Genomic DNA, 23,554 nt, shown 5'->3' with positions numbered 1-23,554 from the left:
ATCTGGCTTTTTTTTCTGTTGTATTTGTGCTGAGGGACTGTGTACCTTGTGAGCTGCTTGCTCTCTCTGTGCAGCCCTGGCTGTCAGGAATGCACTGTGTACGCCAGGCTGCCTAGAACTCACACACACTTGGTTGCCTCCTCAGTGCTGGGACTACGGGTGTGCGCCACTACCGCTGGTGTGATCTGCCATCTGAGTGAGCTTACTTTGTGTTTTTGTTTTGTTAGAGACACGTCTTCCGAAGAAGAGAGGTTTATGAAACCCAAAGTCACAATGATAGCTTGGAATCAGGACGACAGCATTGTCGTCACTGCTGTGAACGATCACGTCCTCAAAGTGTGGGACTCTTACACTGGGCAGCTGCTCCATAACCTACTGGTAGGTGCTTTCAACTTGATATGAGAGCTCAGAACGTTTAACCTGTTTTATCAGTTGTTTCGGTTGTATTTTTTATGTGTATAGTGTTCTGTTTTATGTGTATAGTGTTTGCATGTGTGTACCGTGTGTGTGCCTGGTGCCCACAGAGGTCGGAAGAGGGTGTCAGATCACCCTGGCTAAAGTCTGTTGAGAAGCTACCATGTGGGCTCTGGGAACCAAACCTGGGTCAAGAACGGGTGCTCACTACGGAGCCATCTCTTTAACCCCAGAGTTTCTTACTTTATTATGTTTTTGGTTTTTTTGAGACAGGGTTTCTCTGTGTAGCCCTGGCTGTCCTGGGACTCACCCTGTAGACCAGGCTGGCCTCAAACTCAGAGATCCTCCTGTCTTTGCCTGCTGTGCTCTGGGATTTAAAGCTGGTGTTACTACTTCCAGCTCAGAATCTTTACATTTTTCTTTTCTTTTCTTTTCTTTTCTTTTCTTTTCTTTTCTTTTCTTTTCTTTTCTTTTCTTTTCTCTTCTCTTCTCTTCTCTTCTCTTCTCTTCTCTTCTCTTCTCTTCTCTTCTCTTTTCTTTCCTCTTTTTCTTTTCTTTTCTCTCTTCTCTCTTCTTTCTCCTCTCTTCTCTCTCCTCTGTCCTCTGTCCTCTGTCCTCTCTCCTCTCTCCTCTCCCCTCTCCCCTCCCCTCCCCTCTCCCCTACCCCCTCTTCTTCCCTCCCCTCCTCTCTCCCCTCCTCTCCTCTCTCCTCTCCTCTCCTCTCCTCTCCTCTTCTGACAATGCTGGGTTGACTTTCAACCTGGTGTGTATCTCAAAAAGACTTTAAACTTTTTGTTTTGGTTTTGAGCCAGGATCTCTGTGTAGCTTGGTTGTCTTGGAACTCTATCTAGAATAGCCTGGCTTCTAACTCAAAGGGTTGGTGACCCTGAACCTGTTTTTTGTTTTGTTTTGTTTGTTTCTTGAGATAGAGATTTTTTTCAATAACCTTGGCTGGGTGGTCTTGGACTCTGTTTGTAGACCAGGCTGGCTGTGAACTCAGAGATGTGTCTACCTCGAGTCCCGGGGCTAAAGTTGTGCATACCACATCCAGACTTTTTAAAATGTTCATTCCTGATTATTTTTAATTCTAAGTAACTGTGCAGAGGGTCTTTCTGCCCTGGAACCTGAGTCACGGCAGAGGTGAAAATGGGTGTTGGGACTTGCGCTTCGAGGACTGGGCCTTTCTCCAGCACCTCCCTACTTAAACTCTCTCCTTCGAAAGTTTAACATTGCTGTTGCAACTATACTGAATTGTTTAAGTGATTCAGATGACTGGGAATTTTTATATACATGTGTATATAAAAATGTGTAGGTCATTGTCGCTAGAATACTTTAAAAACTTTAAAGCTCTTATGTAGTGTGACTTTAAAAATATTTCCAGCATATAACTTGTGAACTGTCCTTAATACTATGACTTTGTTGAATAAAGGGACATGCTGATGAAGTGTTTGTTTTGGAGACACATCCCTTTGATTCCAGAATTATGTTATCTGCAGGACACGATGGCAGCATATTTATATGGGATATTACAAAAGGCACCAAGGTGAAACATTATTTTAACATGGTAAGTGAACTGAGTTTCTTACTTGCTTTTTGGATTATGAGAGTTAGCAAGAAGTTGACTGCCATGCCGTGGCAGTTTTTGTACACATCAAGGGTGATTGAGTTTTACCGAGAGTCTGAAGGCATGTGTGCACATGTGTGACTTCTTTAAACTGATGGATGTTCACAAGTTACGGAGACAGCTTTTCATTTCTGTGCTGACTTCAGTGTGTTTACTTTTTATGTCTTTTAAATCTATTTTGTGTGTGCAGTGCCCACAGAGGCCAGAAGACAGCAGCAGATATCTGGAACTGGAGAGTCAGATGGTTTAGAGCCATGTGGGTGCTGGGGATTGAACTCTGGGCTCTGTGCAGGAGGGACTGGTGCCCTTGGCTGCGTAGCTCCTGACTGGAGACCGAGCCGACCCTGCCGTCGGATTCATGACTGTAATAGACTCCAGGTCCAGATTAGTTGCCCCAGTGCCTTCCAAAGCAATAGCTTGTTCCTTGGGCCAGAACGCACTTGCAGATGGCCGTGGACAGTCTGTGCTAAATTGCCAGGCTGCCTCTCAGTAGCCTGCTTTTGTTGTTTTCTCCTTGCTGTGCCTGTAACACCAGATGAGCGTGAGCAGACGTTACAGAGTGTCATTCAGTCCCCTCACAGATTTTCACAGAGATGTTCTGGTCCTGGGGATGGGTCTGGGACTGTGTGTGTGAAATCTGAGTTCCATTCCTCAGTGTTCTCAGCTTGGAATATGTAAGATACGGACATATTTAAGCTTTTCAGTATTTTTATATAGTTTATTAAAAGAAATTATTTTGGCGGTTTATGTTAAGTCAGTGCTATTTAGTTTGGAGGCAGCATAATAGACACTGTGACTTGCTTGAGGCCATCCCATCCTGTGTTGGCATGGGAGTTCTTACATTCATTTCATTATGACTTATATGTCGTGTGTGTGGTGAGTGTTGGGGTCTGTGCGGCTAGATGTGTAGGGGTCTACTTGAGCTGAGTTATAGGCAGGTGTGAGTTTGAGAAGTGCATGCTGTCTCACCTTGTTGGAGTCTCTGAACTTAGGTTGGCCTCCAGTTCCTGTGCTGAGGATGACCTTGACCCTCTAACCTTCTCAGGTGGTTGTAGACGTGAACTCCCTCGCCTAGTTAACATGACACATTCTATATTACCTTGAGATTATTCCAGCGTCTTTACTCTGAATACTTTCCTCCTTTTTTTTTTTTTTTTCTTTATTGTTTTGTTTTTTTGAGACAGGGTTTCTCTCTGTTACCCTGGCTCTCCTGGAACTCACTTTGTTGACTGGGCTGGCTTCAAACTTGGAGATCTGCCTGTCTCTATGCCTGGACTTGGATATGAGACCCTGTCTCAAAACACAAACATACAAGAGCTTACATCTGAAGTTACTGTCTCATGAAAAAAGAAAAACTACAGTAATGCAATGTTTAGGAAGACCACAGTGAGTTAGTAAGAATAGAACATTTATTTCCTTTTTTTTTTTTTGAGACAGGGTCTTGCTGTGTAGCCCTGCCTCACATGGAACTAGCGATATGGATCTGGCTGGCCTGAAACTCAAAAGAGAGCCTTCTGCTTCTGCCTCCTGAGGGTCGAGATTAAAGGTGTATGCCACTGTGGTTTGCTCCAGAATATTGTACTTTGAATTTAACTTGTTAAAACAAACTATATTAATTCAAACCTTAACAGAATATATTTGAATAGTCTCTACACAAAGAAGAATCGATCCTGTATGTTGATACGTCATTGTCCATCTGAGAAGCTAGAATTGCTTTTTGTTTAAGAATTTAATCTTTTGTGTCGGTGTGTTGGTCTGCATATGTATGTCTGGATGCCTATGGAGAGAGCAGAGAAGGTGTCAGATTGCCTGGGGCTGGAGTTACAGTCAGTTGTGAGCAGCTGGATGTAGGTGCTGGTACTTGAGCTTGGGCTCTCTGAAGAGCAGGGTGTTGGGGAACTGAGCTTGTACTTTGTGAAAACCTTGAGGGGTGCGGAGGACACCCAGATATTAAGTTCTGGAAGAGTTGAGCTTGTGTCTCTAGGAACCACTGTAGAACACAGATTCCAGAGGGAACTCAGGTTTGCCTTGATTTGCTTAGGTGGTTTTCTCATTTTGGGAAACGGTGCGGAGCGTGACCCTGGGAATACTTTTGGTGTGACTTGGCCAGTGTGTGTGGTAGGATCCTTGCCGTTCTCAGGTGCTCTGCCCTCGGCATTTTCTTCCAGTTTTTGTGATTGGAGTTCTTGGCCAGGGGTAGATTACCAGGAGGCAAGTTGGGCCCTGTGCTGCTGGAATGAGGTTGCAGTAGGTTTTCCCGAGTGTTAGTTGGGTGTTGGAAGGCATGCAGGGTTACATGCATGTGTTTACTTACTGTGCATGTGTGTGAGCATGCCCCTGACAGCGTCCACATGGGGGTCAGAGGACAAGTTGGAGTGTTCTCTGCTGCCGTGTGGGCCAGGCAGAAAACCCAGGGTGCCAGGCTTGGTAAAGGGTGCCTTTACCACTGCGCTATCTTACTGGCTCTTGGATGACTTTATCTCAGGTTTGCTAACCTGTGCTGATGGAGTGTGCACCCTTTCTTGGCTTGCTTGGCCACTGGGTAGGGATTTGTGGTGTAACTAGTGGGGCATACCACAGGTTTTTCCTGTGTAGCCCTCAGTGTCCTGGAACCTACTCTCTAGAACTCAGAGGACCCTCCTGCACTCCTCGTCCCAGAGTGCTGGAACCAGAGGTGTACACCACCACAGCTGGCACCACATCTGGTCATCTTGTGTTTTCAAGCCCCCAGTGCTGAGCACACTTTCCTCAAAGTTAAGTCCTGGAGAATCAAGTCTAGAAAGCTATTGCACTGTGGTATACTGTTCCATTCCCCAACTAAATGTAACTCGGAGATACAGCTGAAGCAGGATAAAGAATTTGAAAGAATCTCATGCTTGACACACAAGAGCATTTTTGGTGAAAACTGGGAGTTTGCAGTGAGGTGAGCGCAAGTGTGAGTGCTGTGACCTTGTGGCTTATCCACGTCAGTAGTCTTGTCTGCGAGTTAGAACCAGGGTTAATTTCCAGAAAAGCCTAATTTTAATTTTTAAATACTAAACGTTACTTTTCTTATTATTTACATGTAGGGTATTAATCTCTTACGTATTAAAACAGCTTAATAAAAGTAAATGCCATTTACTTGTGTGAAATTAAGAAAGCTTTTAATTGTTTTTTTATGTGTTCATTTGATCATTTTGAGAGCTAATGATTAGATCTTTGAGGACTTTCTGGATGCGATGTCTCTTACAGCAAAGTTCAAGGAGAATAATATTGAGGGTATTGTAGACAGATGTCATGTTAAAGAAGTCTAGCAGAGTTTCCTTGCTCGGTATGTAATGGCTCAGTGCTTAGGAACTTGATGCTTTAGCAGAGGACTTGGATTCGATTCCCAGCACCCATTGGAGGCTCACCACCACCATTTCACTTTTAGGGATCTGGTGTTTTTCTTCTGACCTCTGACACCTCAGGTGTGAACGGGGAGCACATAAACATGTAGGCAAAATACCCCCACACAGAATACCGTGAAGCTAAAGCCGGTTATAGTGCTTGTGGTGGCGGGGGACGCCGCGTCTGCTGTTTGGTACTCAGATTGTGCTGACAGCTGCCTGCCCTGCCAGCTCTGGGTGCTCTCTGCCCCTGTGGCCTGTGCTGGTCATGGGGTGGGGTGTGCTCTGAATCAGTCAGTCAGGTACAAAGTGCTGAAACCAGCACCTTGTCACTGCGCCTAACATGCTTTCCCCTGGTTCTCCTAGATCGAAGGACAAGGACACGGAGCTGTGTTTGACTGTAAGTTTTCCCAGGATGGACAGCATTTTGCCTGTACAGACTCTCATGGGCATCTTCTGATATTTGGTTTTGGATGCAGCAAACCATATGAAAAGGTCATTTTTTAATGCTTTCTTGTACCATATAAAATGAGTAGTTGGGAGAGAAAGTTTGAAAACAGTTATTTAATGTCCTGGTCCGTCTAATCTTAAGTAGCTTTAGCATCATGTCTGTAACTGCAGTCTCAGGTGTTTTTAGTTCTTTAATCTCCTGGTCCCTCTAATCTTAAGTAACTTTAGTATCACTGTCTGTGACTATGGTCTCAGGTGCATTAACGATTGTGGCTCTTCTAGATCCCTGAGCAGATGTTCTTCCACACCGACTACCGGCCTCTCATCAGAGACTCCAACAACTATGTGCTGGACGAGCAGACTCAGCAGGCCCCTCACCTCATGCCCCCGCCCTTCCTGGTGGATGTGGACGGGAACCCTCATCCCACTAAGTACCAGAGATTAGTCCCGGGTCGAGAGAATTCAGCGGACGAGCATTTGGTTCCACAGTTAGGCTATGTGGCTACAAGTGAGTACAAATACCTTTTTTCTATATGTGTCTGTGTGTGTCTGCCATTCTAGTTTTGTATGCATTTCTGGCTGTTCTGTAATTCCCTTTGTAGAGTTAGGCTGGCCCTGAAATTGAAGCTCTCCTGCTAAGGAGTGCCGAGATTACAGCATGTACCCCTGTACCTGGTGACTGAGGGTTGGAGAGACGGCGCAGTGGCTAAGAGTCCTTGTTGTCCAGCCTCAGCAACCTGGATTTGACACCCAGGGCTCAGAGAATCAACTTGCACAGTTACCCTGATTTCTGCTTGTGTCCCGTGGCATGTGCTTTAGAGGGTCTGATGCCTCTGGCCCCTGTAGAAACCTGTACTTTTATGTGCTTGTGAACACACAAATAAATGTGAAAATGTTTATTTTAAATTCTGGAAAAAATTCAGAGAATAATCCAAGCAATTCTGATACTTTTAGGTCACCAAATGTTAATGTTTTGCAGGATTAGTTTTTAAGATTTATTTCTTTAACTGGGGGCGGTGGTTGTGACAGCACATGTCTGCATTCCTCCACTCAGGGAGTATATGACTTGACGAATGTGTGGCCATTACATTCCAGCATCACTACTAGTATTGGTTTTTAAGATTTGTTGTTTATTTGTGTGTATGATGTACAACTGTTATGTTCAGTGGTGTTAGTATGACTGAGCTTGGGCTCATCATATTTTTTATACTTGTTAGTCCTCTCTGTTCTTTGTGACTTTTTTTCTGCCTTTTTTTGTTGTTTGTGTTTTATTTTGTAGTCTCAGGGTTGACTTGAGCAAGCACTTTGGGCTGTAGCCTCAGTCTGTTATTTTATTTTTTAAGATTTGTTTATTATGTATACAGTGTTCTGTCTGTGTGGATACCTGCATGCCAGAAGAGGGCACGGGATCTCATTATGGATGGTTGGGAGTCACCGTGTAGGTGCTGGGAATTGAATTGAGGACCTCTGGAAGAGCAGCCAGTGCTCTTGACCCCTGAGCTGTCTCTCTAGCCCCATAAGGTCTTTTATGGTTTTTCATTGTTGTTGTTTTGGTTTGTGGTTTTTTTTTTTTTTTTTTGCTTTTCAAAACAGGGTTTCTCTGTGTAGTCTTGGCTGTCCTGAACTCTCTTTGTAGACAGGTTGGCCTCAAACTCTGAGAGATGTGCCTTTCTCTACCTTCTGAGCGCTGGGATTAAAGGTGTGCGCCACCAGGCACTTTGTAGAGTTCAGTGATGTTTGCTTGGTGTAATTGCTGGTACAGCTCATTGTCCCGATATCTAAGGCTGTGTACCTTAGTGGTACACAGGGCACTTGCCCTGGCCTTCAGAAGACCCTGGGTTTGATTACAGCACTGTAAAGAAAAGAAGCACTGACTTGCACTGCCACCTCAGGCTTCTTTCAGTGCAGGCTGGTTGTTTTTTTGTTGGAGGACAAAAGGCGATGCCAGTTTTTCTTGAGACTGAAGAAATGCCATTGCTTCTATGCCATGGGCCAGCACCCCATGATCTACAAGGTGTGGATTTCAGCTTTCCATGCAGCAGGGTGTGCAGATGAAGGGCTGTAGTGTACAGCGGAGAGATACAGAAACTCCACAGTGACATGAAGGTTTTTTTTGTGACTTAGTGTCCCGGTCTTTGCTTTGAATCTTTGTGTTTGAAACTTTGTGTAGGTTCTCGTCCTAATAGGTTAGGCTTTGAAAACTGTTTTACTATAATGCTTTCTTTGTGCTTTCCTTTGCTCAGGGTACCTGGAGGCCAGGGTCTTGTTCATCCTGGCAGGTACCCCACCGCTGAGCTTCATGCCTAGCCTATTGGTGTGTGTTAGTTTTTCCACTTCTTTGTGTACCATGATGACAGATGAATGGGTGACTTTGTAGGTGATGGAGAGGTGATTGAACAGATCATAAGCCTGCAGACCAACGACAGTGCTGAAGCCAGCCCAGAGCCCAGCGTTCTGGATGGGATGATCCGGCAGTTACAGCAGCAACAAGACCAGAGACTGGGAGTGGGTCAGGATGTGGCTGCGAATGGATTTTCCAACGGGGAGGAGACACCCCGAAGAGGGAGTGAGTACCGTGAAACATTGTACTTTAATGTAAGAGCATTGCAATCAAGAGAAGTGACATTATTGTCAGGTACATGCACTGCAAAAGCCCAAGAGCAGCAACATAGTTTCGCCCTAGATAGTGTTTTGAAAATTGTTTGTTATTCATAATATGGAGTGGTAAGTGGACTTGAGAATTTCCAAGCCCTCTGGTAGGCTGTCACCTGTGTTAGCTGTAAGAGTATGTTTATGGATTGTATTAAAGGAGAGCAAACAGCACTGTTTTTAAAGGAAAGCTTTCAGCTTTTTCTTGCTTTGACATTCGTATATTTTGTGAAATCTAGTGGAGACTTACTTTCTTCCCAGGTCAGCCTTTATTTATTTACTTGTTTATTTATTTTTTGAGACAGGGTTTCTCTGTGTAGTCTTGGCTGTCCTGGACTCCTCTGTAGACCAGGCTGGCTGCGAACTCACAGAGATCTGCCTGCCCATGCCTCCTGAACACTGGGATAACAGGCGTGTGCCAAGGTGCCTGGCTGAGGTCAGCTTTTAAGGATGAGCTAGGATGTACTCCTTCATCTTGTGTGCTCAGAGACCCAGGGTGCTCAGTGTAGTGCAGAGGAGCAACCGTGGTGGGGCTGTCTAAGGTCTTCACTGCTGTGGAGATGCCATGACCACGCAGCTTTCACAAAGGAAGCATTTAACTGTGGCCAGCTTACGGTTCAGAGGTTTAGTCCAGTACCATCATGGCGGGAAGCATGGAGGCATGGAGGCAGGTGTGGTGCTGGAGGAGCTGAGAGGTTGACATCTTGATCTGCAGAAGGAAAACTGGTGTTTGTTCATACTGGCTGTTCCACATTTTACCAGTTGTCTGCTTTGATAGCTTTTATATAAAAGGTGCCATTTTTAGGATCTGTACATTATGTTTTATCTGGGTTTGTCTAATCATTTTTTTTCCTTGATTGAATTTTAAGTCAGGCATCTATAGGGTTGGGCATCTTTCCTTAACAAAGGATTCCCCACAAGACAAAGTATCTTGAAATAAAAATGCAATGGAATACATGTGTGTACTTTGCAACTTGAGAAAGTCTAGTAAGAGTTGAGATTGAAACCTCGTGGTTTCGGGTGTAAATTCTCTTCTTGCATGTTCCCTTTGGTGCGCCCTCTCTCTGACGTGGAGTATGTGGCCTAGTGGGAGGAATGCACATTGTACTGTGTGCTAAGTGAACATAATAATCTGAGGTGTTTTGAAAATGCCTCCTGATAACCTTTTCTAGGTTTTAGAAGACTGAGTTTAGATATTCAGTCTCCTCCAAACATCGGTCTTCGCCGAAGTGGGCAGGTTGAAGGTGTTCGCCAGATGCATCAGAACGCTCCCCGGAGTCAGATTGCTACGGAGCGTGACCTGCAGGCGTGGAAGCGGAGGGTGGTGGTCCCAGAGGCACCCCCGGCTGTGTTCAGGTCCATTGAAGGGTCCATTCTTAACTCGTAGGGGGACTTTTTTTTCTTTTTTAAGAATTATTTATTACGTATACAGCATTCTGTCTGCATGTATGCCTGAGCACCAGAAGAGGGCTCCAGATCTCATTATAGATGGTTGTGAGCCATCATGTGGTTGCTGGGAATTGAACTCAGGACCTTTGGAAGAGCAGCCAGTGTTCTTAACCTCTGAGCCATCTCTCCAGCCCCTTAGGGGGATGTTTTAATGTGGTTATCACCTTTTATCTCAGTTGTTGTAGGAATAACTATTTAGGTATTTTTGTTTAATGTGAGCTATAAAGCATGGAGGTGAACTGTTTCCATAGAGAACATGTTGCTTTGAATTTTATTTACAGAGGGGAAAGTACGGTCTTAGAAAGTCACAGGAGATGCTGGGGACCACTGAAATACGGGAAATACTGTTGTATGTTCCTGGTAGGACCACTCTTGTAAAATTCCAGTCAGACAGTTTGGGGAGTGAATTGGACTTCAGTTGTACTTGGGGTGAGGCTTTAACTTGAGTGATTCTCTTGCCTCAGCCTCCAAGTGATGGAGCTGGAACAGCACTAATATATATATTTTTTAAAGTAAATGGTTATGTGTGTTCCTTAATGTGCTGTGAACTGAGTGATGTTTAACGCTGTAGTAATTTAACATGTGGATCAGTCTGAAAGCCTGTTACTGCACACTTAATTTTGTAGGCGGTTGGAGGACTTCCGAATAGAGAGAGGCGAAGAGGAGAGAAACCTGTATGTGATAGGGAGGAGCAAGAAGGCTTCCCAGATGTCACAGAAGGTAATGAACGACTCCCTCTCCTCACAGACTGCCTCTCCTCACAGCTCAGTGTTCTTTGTGACTTAACACCAATAGCTCTCTAGTGTGGCATTTATTGCCTGCAATCTCTTACCTGTATAAAGGCAATACAGAACTGTTCAGTTTTTTTGTTTTTGTTTTTGTTTTTTTGCTTTTGAGACAGGTTTCTCTCTCTCTCTCTCTCTCTCTCTCTCTCTCTTTTATTATTATCATTTATTATAGTTTATTCACTTTGTATCCCAGCTGTGGCCACCCCCCTCGTCCCCTCCCAACCTTCTTCCCTCTTCTGTCCCTATTCCCCTCCCCTAGTCCATTGAAGGTCCTTCTCCCCTCTTGTCTGACCCTAGCCTATCAGGTCTCATCAGACCTGGTTGCATTGTCTTCCTCTGTGGCCTGGCAAAGCTGCAACCCCCAGGGGGAGGTGATCAGAGAGCCAGCCACTGAGTTCATGCCAGAGAAAGCCCCTGTTCCTCTTAATAACGACCCCACTTGGAGACTGAGTCTATGGGCTACAGCTAAGCCGGGGTTTTAGGTCCTTTCCATGCAGGGCCCCAGGACCCTGGCTCTGTTGTTCTTAGGGAGCGCCTCTCCCCTTCAGGTCTTTCTGTCTTCCCCTTCTCTTGTAAAATTCCATGCCCTCTGCCCAAAGTTTGGCCATGAGTCTTAGCCTCTGCTTCGATACCTCAATCAGCAGTTCTTTCAGAGGCCCTTTGTGGTAGATTGAGACAGGTATCTTTGTGAGAGATCTGCCTGCCTTTGCCTCCCGGGTGTGCTGGCGTTAAAGGTGTGCACCACCAGCGTCCAGCCTCTGTGTGTGTTTTTTGTAAAGATTTCCTACGTGTGTGTTAGCCTGTGCAGGCTAGAAGGTGTTGGATCACCTGTACTAATTACAGTTCCACGTGGTTGTAAGATGCCTGCCTGGCCTGTATGCTGGGAATTGAACTCTAGTCCTTTGGAAGAGCAGTACATGTTCCACTAGGCTGTCTCTTCAGTCTGCCATTTCTGATGCTCTTGCCCTTTACTTTTTACTTCATAGCACTGCATATTTGTGATATAAACACTGAAAATACTTGTCACTGTTTGGAGATTGTTTCAGTAACTAATACTGAGATTGATAACATTTAAGGTTAATTACTCATATATCATACATGTGTGTGCATATATATATATATACACACATACACACGCATACACAGGCACACACATCCCAGCCCAAGACAGGGTTTCTCTGTGTAGCTTTGGCTCTCTTCTCTGTAAACCAGGCTGCCCTCAAACTCAGAGAGCTGCCTGCCTCTGCCTTTTGAGTCCTGGGATTAAAGGTGTGTGCCACCGTTGCCCAGCCTATATAAGCCTCTGAGTTTTATGTTTTTTGATCACTGCACAGCCAAATATACTGTGCTCCTCCTCCGTTCTCCGTGTTTTGACCGTTGGGATTGCACAGGTATACACCAGAACCCCCAGCCTATGGAATCATGGGAAGGGAACCTTACTCTAAGGGTTGTGCTTGCCAGTGAGCATTTGCCAACTGAGTCACACCCCAGCCCCTGGCGCCCTGTTTACTGTGGGTTGTGTCATTCGTGGAAACATGGTAACTTGCACGGCGGTGCGAACGTGGTGAGCCGCTGGGCTCTCAGCTCTCCAAGAGCTAAAGGTCAAAGTGCCACCTTGGAATAGACTGTGGCAAAATTACGCAGAATTTTTGTCTCCTCTAAAACCATTTAAAGTTAACTTAATATATTGCTCATTTTCACAGTGCTTATGCTTCTTTATGTTTTAGTCAGAGTCGATGGTTTTGGTGTCCCAGTCCAGACAACGGATGTGCAGGCGTAAATACACAAATTACAGTAGAAGAAATGCCGACCACTGTGATGTGTCTTCTGGGAATGAGTCTTCAGGCTCTAATAGACATGTGAGTAGGAAGACTGAGATTATTGTATTTGCATTTCTCTGACTCGTATACACACGTGTGTGCGTGTGTGTGTGTGTGTGTGTGTGTGTGTGTGTGTGTGTGTGTGTGGTGTTAGGGATCAAACCTAAGGTCCAGGCATGGGCCACAGTCTTGAGGAAGGGTTTTCCTAAGTCTCAGAGGCAGACCTTTGGACTTGGAGTTCTATCTCACGTGTTGTAGCTTGTGCCAACACATTGTGCTCAGTTCATCCTAACTCTGTCTGTTATTTATTCTGTGGGTGGATGTAGGTAAGCTGTGGGACATCGGGCTGTCACTTGCAGTTCAAGTGTCAGGCCTGACAGCGAGCACTCATTCCCTGAGCATTTTCAATGGCTCTCAATTAACTCTCTCCTTTGAGTCTACTTCACATTTATGTGAAAATGACACCCAGCTAAAGGTGACATTCTCAAGTTTGTCTTGACCCTTGATTGGCTGTGAGACAAGGGGACATGGTTTTGCTGTGCCTGATAGGCTGCTGGGGTCCCCTCTGCCGGGTGTGTGGCCTGTGCCTGTCCTGTAAGTTTGAGACAGGCCGGCTCACTGTCCTTTGCTTTATCCTTGTGTGTGCTGAGATGGCCAGCACCTGAAGCTGTCTCCGGCTGAACTGTGCTCTTCTTTCGGGTAGGGGTGGGGTGGGCTGGGTTGCTGTAGTAAATAAAATCTATATAATGTTTATTATGATTTGCCCTATGATTATCTAACCCTCTATCACAATAGGTAGGGCACAGACACCTGTTAGATTTTGTAATTGCCTTATTTATCTTGACACATTCCTACCTATGCTGTGCCAAAACCTCACCATCCATCTCACAGCCCCATCCAATGCCACCCTCTTGAACCATCCTATCTTCCCTCCGTAATCTTCAAATTACTTGCTTTTATTCTTCATTTGGGCCTTTTCATGCCATTATTGGAGTCCTTCCTCCCAGCCCCATATAGTTTTTTTTTCTCCAGGTTAACCCACTGTGACCTACTCCTCCTCCCTCCTGTGTTTCCCATGATCCTCTGTCCTCCAAAACCCTGGAATCTTCTCCAGGCCTACTCTAGTCTGTCCTGCCCAGGTATAGGCTGTTCAGTCAGCCAATCAGATATATCCTTGGCAGGTTTATGAAACAAAGTTTGGCGTAACCATATCTTAAGGGCCAGTAACATGAATAAGACCTACCTTTAACAGTAGGGGGTGCTGGGTTAGAGACAGGGTTTCTCTGTGTATCCCTGGCTATCCTGGAACTCCCCGATCAGCCTACCTCTGTCTCCCAAATGTTGGAATTAAAGACTTGCTCCACCACCAGCTGGCCCTGCCTGAGGTTTTTAATAGAAGTTTTTATAATTAGTTTTATCAAAATCTTCACATACCATGTGCACATGTAATATACTATCTAAACATTTTTATCAGTAGTTAACGTACATGCATCCTTTTTCCCAATCTGCCCTACACTACCTCTTTTTCCTGTCCTTGCTTTTTAACAAGTAACACTACTTGCATATATACAGCATATGGGAACACACTAGTGTATGTGTCCACGCCATATTTTGTTCATCGTTCGTCAGCTGGTGGATGTTTGAGTTGTCTGCTCTCCAGCTGTTAGTGTGTTCATTACTGGTATGCGTCTGTAGCTCTCTGAGGACTTGTTCCCAAAGTCCTTGATGTTCTGTGCTTGGTCAATGAGCTGTAGCAGACACTGTATGCTTTTATATACTCCTTTGTCGTCGGAGGCTACTGTGCTCTGCCTTCTCTGTCTAACTACTAGAAAGTTAAGCGTACTTTCATCTGCTTATGTGCTTACGTAGCATTTTTAATTTTTTGGAAAGTCTAATTTGAACCCCGTTTTTAAAATTCATTTTTCTGCTGTCTGGGTGTTACGCATTCTAGGAATGTGCTTTATTACCAGATGTGTTACTTGAGATTAATTTTTTTCTGGATTCTATGGGTAGAATAGTCTGCACATCTCTGATTGATGTTGGGAACATGAAGGTTTCCAATTTGATGAAGTGTGGTAGCACATGCCTTTAATCCCAGCACTTGGGATGCACAGGCAGGCGGAGCTCTGAGTTTGAGCAGAGCTACACAGCCAGAGCTACACAGAGACTCTGTTGAACCCCCTTTACCCCTAAAAATTTTTGATGAAGTGTTATTGATTATTGTTATTTTATCACTTTTTATCAGTGTTGCGTGTAAGAAGTCTGTCTAATCCTGTTGCTCAACAGCTAATGGTTATATATAAATTGTTCTTGAAGTTTTCAGAAACCAGTTTGTATTTTTCTTTTCCTTTCCTCTTTTCTTTCTCTTCTTTTCTCCTCTCCTCGCCTTCTCTTTTCTTTCCTGCGCCTGAATTTGCTGCAGAGGAACCTTGCCCTCCCAATTGTTGTCTTGCCTCCATCTCCCAAATGCTGGGATTACAAGTGTGTGCCCACATGCTCAGTTTGTTTGGTTCTGGGGTTCCAGCTTCATGCTTCATGCGTGCTAGGCAAGCATAGTTCTTTGGGAAGACTCTTTAAGAGTTAATTTATGTGCATCTGTATTTGCCTGCATATACATGTGCTTGTGTGTATCAGGTGCCTGCCTTGTGGAGGTGGAGGTGCTTGGGAGGGCCAGAAGGCCACTGGCTCTCTTACACTGTAGTTAGAGATGGTGTGAGCCATAGTGTGGAGCTGGGAGCTGAATATGGGTCATCTGTAAGACTTAACAAGTATACAGGTCCTGGAGAGATGGTTGCTCCTCTGGAGGACCAGGGTTTATTTTCCAGCACCCACGTAGTGCCTTATAGCTATTTGTAAGTCCACTTCCAGGCAATCTGACACTATGACCTCCACAGGCCCACACACTTGCACATGATTAAAATGAACAAAAGAACAGCAAGTGCTTTTCATTGTTTGACCGTCTGTCCAGCCCTGGGAAGAATGTCTACATCTTCTGGCTAAGTAGTATTCTGAGGAATGCAATGCTCTGTGTGACAGGGCGCCTCCCTGGCATACCTGTAGTGCAGGCAGAGGGAGGTATAGCGTAGAGCTGCATCAACAGATTGCTTTGTTTCTGTGCTCTGTCCTGGCTTCCTGCGCTGCGCTGAGCGTGCGTGTGGTCCAGTGACTAGAGTAGAATTGCTGTATGCTGATGTCAGCCGCGTTACCAGAACCTCTGTGTGACTTCTACGTTTTCACTTCTGTTGCTAGGGTTTTGTTCCTATTTTTAACCCCGTAGTGATTGGGGTCATTTCCTTCTCTGCCCCTCTGAACAGTGTAAAGTGTCTGTCACTCACTGCTCTTCAATTCTGTGTCAGTTCAGCAAGCTGGGATTTGCTCATAATGCTGTCTTTACCTCATTTAGAGTGCCTCCTTGTTGGTTTCGTTTGTTTGTTTGCTTGGTTGGTTTTCAAGACAGGGTTTCTCTGTAACAGAACCTGGTTGTCCTGGAACTCTTTGTAACTAAGACCAGCCTAGAACTCACAGAGATCAACCTGCCTCTGCCTCCATTAAGAATTCTGTCCATTTACATTGTGTCATGTTGAAAGCCTTATCTTAGACCAAGTGATTGATCTGCTTTTTACTTGCTTCAGTTTTTACAGTTTAAACTGTTGATCATATAATTTTTTTGTAGAGGGTCATTGAATTTGTGTTATTTGTTACGTGTGGTGTTATGTCTCAATGATTGTATCCTGTGTAGTGGCTCATCCTTTAATCTCAGCACTTGGAGGCAGTACCAAATGGATCTTTGTAAGTTCCAGGCCAGCTTCTACACAGTGAGTTCCAGACCCTGTCTCACATTTTCAAAAGTTTATTATTTATTATTAATTACTTTTTTAGAAATGCATTTTATGGGTGTGAGAGGTTTGCCGGCATGTATGTACATGCATCCTGGGTGTGCTACGACCTGAGGAGGCTTGAAGAGGGTTTTGGATTGCCTGGAACAGGAGTCCATGGTTATGAGTTGCTGTGTGAGTGTTGCGAGCCAAATTCAGGTCCTTTGGAATAGCTAGCTGCAGTTCTCTCAATGGCTGAGCGTCTCTCTGGTTCCACCCTTACTTACTGTGTGGGTGGATGCATTTGGGCATCAGGGCAAACTGGAGAAGCCAGTTCTCTCTTGCTGAGCTTCAGGACTGAGCTCAGGTCGTCAGGCTTTGTGGGAAGCCTTTTTCTCTGAGCCCCATCTTGCCTTAAATGAGTTTTTTGTTTTTCTTAAAGATATGGTTTCTCTGTGTAGCTCTGGCTGTCCTCCTGAAACGCATTCTGTAGACCAGACTGGCCCCAAACTTTGAGATACGCTCTCCACTGCCCCACCCACCCCCAGTGCTGCATTACAGGAGTGTGCCACTACCACCTGGCACTTGCCTTGATTTTTTAAAAAAATTATATTTATATATTTACTTTCATGTGCGAAAGTGTGTGTGCCACAGCTTGAGGGTGGATGTCAGAGTACAACCTGGGAAGGGGGTTCTGTTTTTCCAGTGTGTGTCTCTTGGAGTTTGAACTCGGGTTTACCTATTGAGCCATTTTGCTAGCCCTGTTAATTTGATTTTGTTTTCAACTAAAGACAGCATCTCCTGTATTCAGGCTTGACTGACACTCAGATGACATTTCACTCCTGGCCCCTTCTGTTGCCAGCTCCTATCTTTGGTTCCATGAAGCAGAGGGTGGTACCCAGGTCTCCCGTTGCTAGGCAAGCACTCCTCCTGCTAAGTTATATCCTTAGCCCTTTAAAAACAGCAGCAGCAAAAGCAGCGTTGCCCAGTTGCCCTCAACTGGGTACTCCTCCTGCCTCAGCTTCCTGAATACCCAGGAACTAGAGCATGTGCTCCCTCCTCCTCTGTGCCCTGCGTCCTCTGCTCCCACAAATACTTTTCTTCTCCCTAGTGTGCCTTTCTAGTATATTACTTAGAAAGACTCATGGACTGTATTGCCTTTCAGTTTACCTCTTGCCTTTTGTAACACATTGACACATTTCCGTTGTCTTCTGGCTCCATAGCTCACTTATGTTTACCATTGTTCCGTACTCCATTGTGTGAGCATAACACCTTGGTGTTTGAGTTCTGACAGTTAGGCATGAAGACAGTTATGCATGAAGCATCTGTGTGCAGGTTGTTGTGAACTTAAGCTCAGGAGCGTCTCTGAAAACTAGAGCTTTTGTGATGAGCCTGTCAAAGTGCCCACACCAGTTTATGTTCTCATCGGCAAAGGAGCATCCCTGTGGTATTACATCTTGGTCAAGTTGTCTTTCTGCCAACGTCTGTATAGTCGGTATTTATGGTTTCCAGTCATCCTAGCAAGTTCCTTTTTTTGTGTCTAACAATCTCAGTTGTTTGATTTTACCAATAAAGACTCGGGAGCCAGATGCTGGGGTGAAAGCCTGCTAGCTCAGGGAGGCATAGAAAGCACCCAGCTGACCTGCCTATGCAGCTGACTTCACACAAAGGGGAATCTTCTTTTTATATCCTTCCTCCTGACTATCTCTTACTCTCTCTTTTTATGCTATGTTCACTCCCTGACACTGGTTGCTTGCTCCACCTCCTGACCTATGGTTGACTTCATTTAATCCTGTTTACAATATTCAAGCAGAAAGCTCTTGGATTAAAGGTGTGTGCTAGGGCTGAGCCAAGCCACAACTAGAAATAGGTTTTTCAGTAACCAACACAATCTCAGATTCACAGTGTGATCAAATGCTCTGCAACAGATATTGGCAAACTTCTTAAATTATATGGAGAGGAGAAAAATCCAGGAAAGCTAACATAAAATTGCAGAAGAACATAATTAAAGGACCGACAGAGGCTGTTACTGCGCCTTACTGTAGTTTTCAGTACAGTGGTGTTGGTGGAAAGACAGATAGTGGTCAGCTGACGTTCAGCAAAGACAACTTAGTGTTTGAGTGATTCCTGATGGAATAGCTGGGCACATTTACTCCACAAATCTCCCTGCCGTCCTCATTCACTGAGCTCATCCAGTCTGGCTCCGTAGGATCATGCCTGGACCACGGTCCTCAAGGCCGAGACCCTATCTGGGGAGAGGAGAAATAACAGCTCAAATGGAATGAAATATTCAAGAGAGTTGAAAATTTGTAGAAGCTGAAGACAGATGTGATGTAGGTGTCCTCAGAGATGTGAATGTTATTTTAAGTGCTAACTTTGACAAAACTGATAATTCAAAATTGCTCCAGAAAAGGTAACTGTTAATGTTATGAGATAGACAAAACTACAAAGTGTCAAATATACTTGAGAAAAACTTTCATGTATATTATAAAGAGCTGTTGAAATGGAATAACAAATCAACCCTGCTGGGCGCAGTGATTGCACTTCTGTAATCCCAGCACTCAGGTAGGCAGAGGCAGGTGATCTCTGTGAGTCTGAGGCTAGTCTGGTCTACAAAGCAAGTCCAGGACAGCCAAGGCTATACAGAAGAAATTCGGTTTGGAAAAAATCGGTGGGGGTTGGGGGAGAAAGAAAGAAAGAAAGAAAGACAGAAAGAAAGAAAGAAAGAAAGAAAGAAAGAAAGAAAGAAAGAAAGAAAGAAAGAGAAAAGAAAGAAATCTTTTTTCTAAGTGGGTAAGCATCTACCCTTCACTTCCTTAGTATGGGTACATAGAAGGGTAGTCACAGTTTGGAAAGATAACTGGCTGTCTCATCCTTGAAAGCAAAACACAGCAGTCAGCCTCCTGAGTCCTCTTTGGAAGTACCTTGATAAAATAAGGAGTTAGAAGCTAGGCCTGGTGTTAAACCTGTCATCCCAGGAAGGTCAGAGTTCAAAACCATTCTCTGACACACAGTGAGTTGTAGGCCCCCCCTGAAGTCCATGCAGCCTTCTGTCAAGAAGCCTTTCATGCCCTTATTGAAGGTAGCTTGCTTTCTAGGTTTTATCTGATTGCATTTGTACTTCAGTATTTGAATTTCTTAGGCATACTGGTTGTTGGGATCGCAAGCAGCCTATGGGATCAAGATTTTTCTTTTCCCTTCACAATCTAGGAGACGTCCTGTGATCAGAGTGAAGCGTCTTGCTCTTCGGAAGACGACGAGTGGAAAAGTGACAGAAGAACTGAGAGTGACAGTTCAAGGTATCTGCTTTGTTCTGGTGTCGGAAGCAGTTTGGTCATGGCCTTGGGTCAGAACCATGTTTATACTTCAGAAGACTCATACAGACTAGCTCTGGAGTGCGCTACCACCTGCTTAGTAATGCATACTAACAATATTAATTTATCGTAGGCCACATTTAAAATGAGTATTCAAGTGTGTGTGCAACCTTCTCATGTGTTTATTACTAAATATTTTTAACTGTCTTTAGTTAGGTTCCAGGTTTCAGTGTGATGAGAATATAAGCCTCCATCTTTTTCATGTTGTTTCCCTGTACACAAGCTCTAGGTAGCCATGCCCGGGAGCTTCCCCAGGATCCATAGGACACAGATGATACAGCCTTTGTCGTCTTTTTTGATGCTGCTCTCTGCCTCGTTTTTGTCTCCTTTGCTCCACTGCTGCCTTGAGTCGTGTCCTAGAGCACAAGGACATGCACTACTCTCTTAAGAAATTTCCTCAAATTGTGCAGTTCCAGTGGCATAAAAAATAGTAATTATAGCCGGTTGGTGCCCGAACACATCTTTAATCCCGGAGGCAGAGGCAGGTGGATCTGCAAGTTTGAGGCCAGCCTTGTGTACATAACAATTTCCAGGACAGCCAAGGCAACCCAGAAAAAAACCTGCCTTAAAAAAATCAAAACCAAACCAAACTAATTACACTGCGAGGAGCTTGAGAGATGAATGCTCAAACCACAGCAGTGGCTCAGCAGAGACCTCATCCCTGGCTGTGGGCAAGAGCTTTTCTTAAGTCCTACTCTGCTCTCGTGGTGTAGCTGTTGGGAACACTTTCCTGCACTTGTGGCATATCAGAGGCTCAGCCACCTGGGAAAACAAGTTACTTTCAGGCATTAGATCCCCAGGAACTGAAGTTCCTGATATCTGTGAACCACTTTGTAGGTACTGGGAATTTTGAACCCCAGTCCTGGAAGAGCAGCCAGCGCTGTCATCTCCAGCCCTCTCTCCAGGTCTGGTGAAGCTTTCCTTCTCCATCTTTGCTGTGATCTTTGCTGGTGTGAGCAGGATGCTCACATAAACCTAGGCTGTCATTTTCCTCTCTCCATACTCACCCCCTTATCCCTCCCAGCCTCCATTTTGAGCTTGCTCTTAGCTTAAACCCTGGTCCCATGCGATTTGAAGCATTGTGCTCTTGCAGCGACTCCTCGTCTCGGTACTCTGATTGGACAGCTGACCCGGGAGTCAACCTGCAGCCCCCTTTAAGGACGTCGTGTCGTCGGCGAGTGACCCGCTTTTGCAGCAGCTCAGAGGATGAGCTTTCTCCAGAGAACATGTCTCCTCCAAAAAGAAGGCGGAGAAGAAAGAAAGAAAGCAAGCCTAAAAGGGAGGTAAGGAAAGCAGCAAACGTTTCAGCGTAATGTCTTCGCTTCTACATCTGCATTTGTTTCCTTTGTTTGAATTTCTTGCTTTTCTGCTCTAGTGTTTTTTTTCTGGGTGTTGAAATTGAACCCAGGGCCTCAAACCTCACACCTTGCACACTAGGGTTAGATTCTCTGATGCGCACAGTTTCAGGACTTTGTGAATCCTCAGAGCCCTGCTCCTCTTTCTGGCAGTTAAACTTTGTATACATTAAACACCTCTTTGTTGCTGCCCTGCTCCAGCCCGGCTCATTGTTTCTTAGCTTAACTTTTCTTGAGTTTTGTTTATGTTCTCAACGTTTTTCCTTTCTATGAATGTTGATGTCTTTCAGAAGTGGGTTTCTCTGTTGTAAAAGAGTTGGGAGAAGTGTTGGAAGAAGTGAGGACCCACTGTTCTGAGTAGTGTTGACTTAGCTTTCGAGCTGGAATTGGCTTTGCTAGCAGTAGAGGGGTTTCAGCATCTCCCCTCCTGCCTCTGTTGCCCACCTCCCCTGTATAAAAAGGCTTTCTCTGTGCAACTTTGAGTGCTGGAGTTATGGTTGGGCACCATCACCACCAACTCCCTTTCTTGTTGCCAGTTTTACTTTTTCCCTTTTTCTGGTTCATATTTTCCTTTGACTGCAGAAATGCTTTATTTCTTTATTATACGCTCAATAGGTCCTGTCTCATGCGGCTTTCATTAGTTAACTGTTAAGGCTTTTTGTTTGTGTGTTTTATATTCCTGTGTAACAGAGTCCCTGACACATAGGTAGCTGTTGTAAGTTTAAAAAAAAAAAGGACAGTCTATACAATGTTTATAATATTTATTATTATATTATTATTTATTATCATGGCACTATTATCTAACCTGATATCACAAGTAATAGGACACAGGTACCTGTTAGATTTTTATAGTTGCCTTGTTTACCCTCGGCCAGGCAGATATTCCTCCCTGCGCTGTCTGAATCACCCACCATCCATCTCCCAGCCCCCATCCAATGCCATCCTCCTTAACCATACAATCTTACCTCCATAATGTTATAAATACTTGCTTTTATTCTTCATCTGGGCCTTTTCACGCCGCCATTGGAGTCCTTCCTCTCAGCCCACATGGTTTCTTCTCGAGACTAACCCATTGTGGTGTCTGTACTCTTTCCTCCTCTCTTCCTGTTTGTCTATCTCCCATGATTCTCCTGTCTTCTCCAAGTCCAGGAACCTTCGCCATGCCTACCTTCTGCCCTGCCCAGGGATAGGCCGTTTAATTAGCTAATCAGTTAGGTTTATACAACACAATAGGTGTACCAGATCTTGAGGGCTAGTAACATGCATCAGAGCAACCTTGAACAAGTAGGTGTGACATTACACATTCCTCAGTTCTTGTTCCTGCTTTGGTTGGTGGGTCAGAAATGTAGGTGCTTCAGGTCGGCTATGGGGCATATCCAGGGACTTCTGAGGGCTCCATCTTCTTCCTAAGCTTAGGTATGTGGCCTGAGCCAAAAGGAGATTCCTAATGATTATTGTTAGGCTGTGTTCACATCTCATAGAGTAGCTTGTGCCTAGAAGACATTCAGAAGAGAGCTCCTTCTGGTGGGGCATGCTAGGCTGAGCCAAGGTGGCTCCACAGGAAAGCAAAGGAGTGGGTCCAGACACATTTAATCATTTTTTTAAAAGAGAAATAGATTCTTGTGCATTGATCTGAACAAAACCACTGTGACTAGTGAATTAAAGAGTGTATGTTGCTGCTTTTCTACCAAGCTTTATTGTCTTCTCTTGGCAGAGTTTGCGAAGGATGACACCAGCAGAGCTTGAGAATGAGGAGCATTTGTATGAGTTTCACCCTCCTGTTTGGATAACTGACACCACACTTCGGAAGTCTCCTTTTGTTCCTCAGATGGGTGATGAGGTGAGGACAGAAGCCTTCAAGAGTGTGCATGTGAAATCAAAGCCTCTGCCCAGATGCTTCCTAGTGAACACATGTCCCTTTGCAGGTGATCTACTTCCGTCAGGGTCATGAAGCTTACGTTGAAGCTGTCAGAAGAAATAACATCTATGAACTGAACCCTAATAAGGAGCCATGGAGAAAGATGGATCTGCGGGTAGGTCCATGCTGAAGTCAAGTGTATAGGCACAGGGGAATGATAACACAGGACAGATGGAAGTGAAGCTGGAGGGGAGGGGCCCATGTCATGAAGGAGATGATAGGACTTCCCCAGTCTGTCTGTAGTGTCTTCTTTTCTGAAAGAAATCCTGCCTTTTAGCAGATAGCAGAGATTTTGATTTGTTGTTTAAGCAGCTGATAAGGTGGTTGTGTGGTCCATGCTTCCTAGGTGGTGTAATTGGCAATGGAGTTGAGGGTATACGATTTTCAGGCCTTACAGCCAGTTTTTTTTTTTTTTTTTTTTTTTTTTTTTTTCTGGTAACTTCAGCAAGAAGTAGTAAGCTCATAATCACATGAAGAGGCCAAAGTGGCATGGGAGCCACATACTGTATCATGTGGGTAAACTAAGCCAG

The 23,554-nt window shown here is 44.7% G+C and overlaps 1 protein-coding gene across 3 annotated transcripts in view; it reads left to right on the top strand.

Moving 5' to 3' along the window:
* The window catches only part of Brwd1 (bromodomain and WD repeat domain containing 1), an 87,733-nt gene that overhangs the window by 25,924 nt on the left and 38,255 nt on the right, over nt 1–23,554 (top strand). For all 3 annotated transcript variants that reach the window (XM_060370814.1, XM_060370813.1, XM_021662189.2), the window contains 12 exons: nt 228–378; nt 1,844–1,978; nt 5,773–5,901; nt 6,139–6,364; nt 8,234–8,422; nt 9,678–9,861; nt 10,581–10,674; nt 12,470–12,601; nt 19,588–19,676; nt 20,845–21,034; nt 22,821–22,946; nt 23,032–23,139. In XM_060370814.1, the coding sequence (XP_060226797.1) occupies nt 228–378; nt 1,844–1,978; nt 5,773–5,901; nt 6,139–6,364; nt 8,234–8,422; nt 9,678–9,861; nt 10,581–10,674; nt 12,470–12,601; nt 19,588–19,676; nt 20,845–21,034; nt 22,821–22,946; nt 23,032–23,139 (1,753 nt within the window). The remainder of the gene's footprint in view (nt 1–227; nt 379–1,843; nt 1,979–5,772; nt 5,902–6,138; nt 6,365–8,233; nt 8,423–9,677; nt 9,862–10,580; nt 10,675–12,469; nt 12,602–19,587; nt 19,677–20,844; nt 21,035–22,820; nt 22,947–23,031; nt 23,140–23,554) is intronic.

This window comes from Meriones unguiculatus, chromosome 17 (assembly GCF_030254825.1).
Source record: "Meriones unguiculatus strain TT.TT164.6M chromosome 17, Bangor_MerUng_6.1, whole genome shotgun sequence".
Classification (NCBI taxonomy): Eukaryota; Metazoa; Chordata; class Mammalia; order Rodentia; family Muridae; genus Meriones; species Meriones unguiculatus.
The sequence above is the reverse complement of the archived record's forward strand: the minus strand, read 5'-3'. Positions and strand labels throughout refer to the sequence as shown.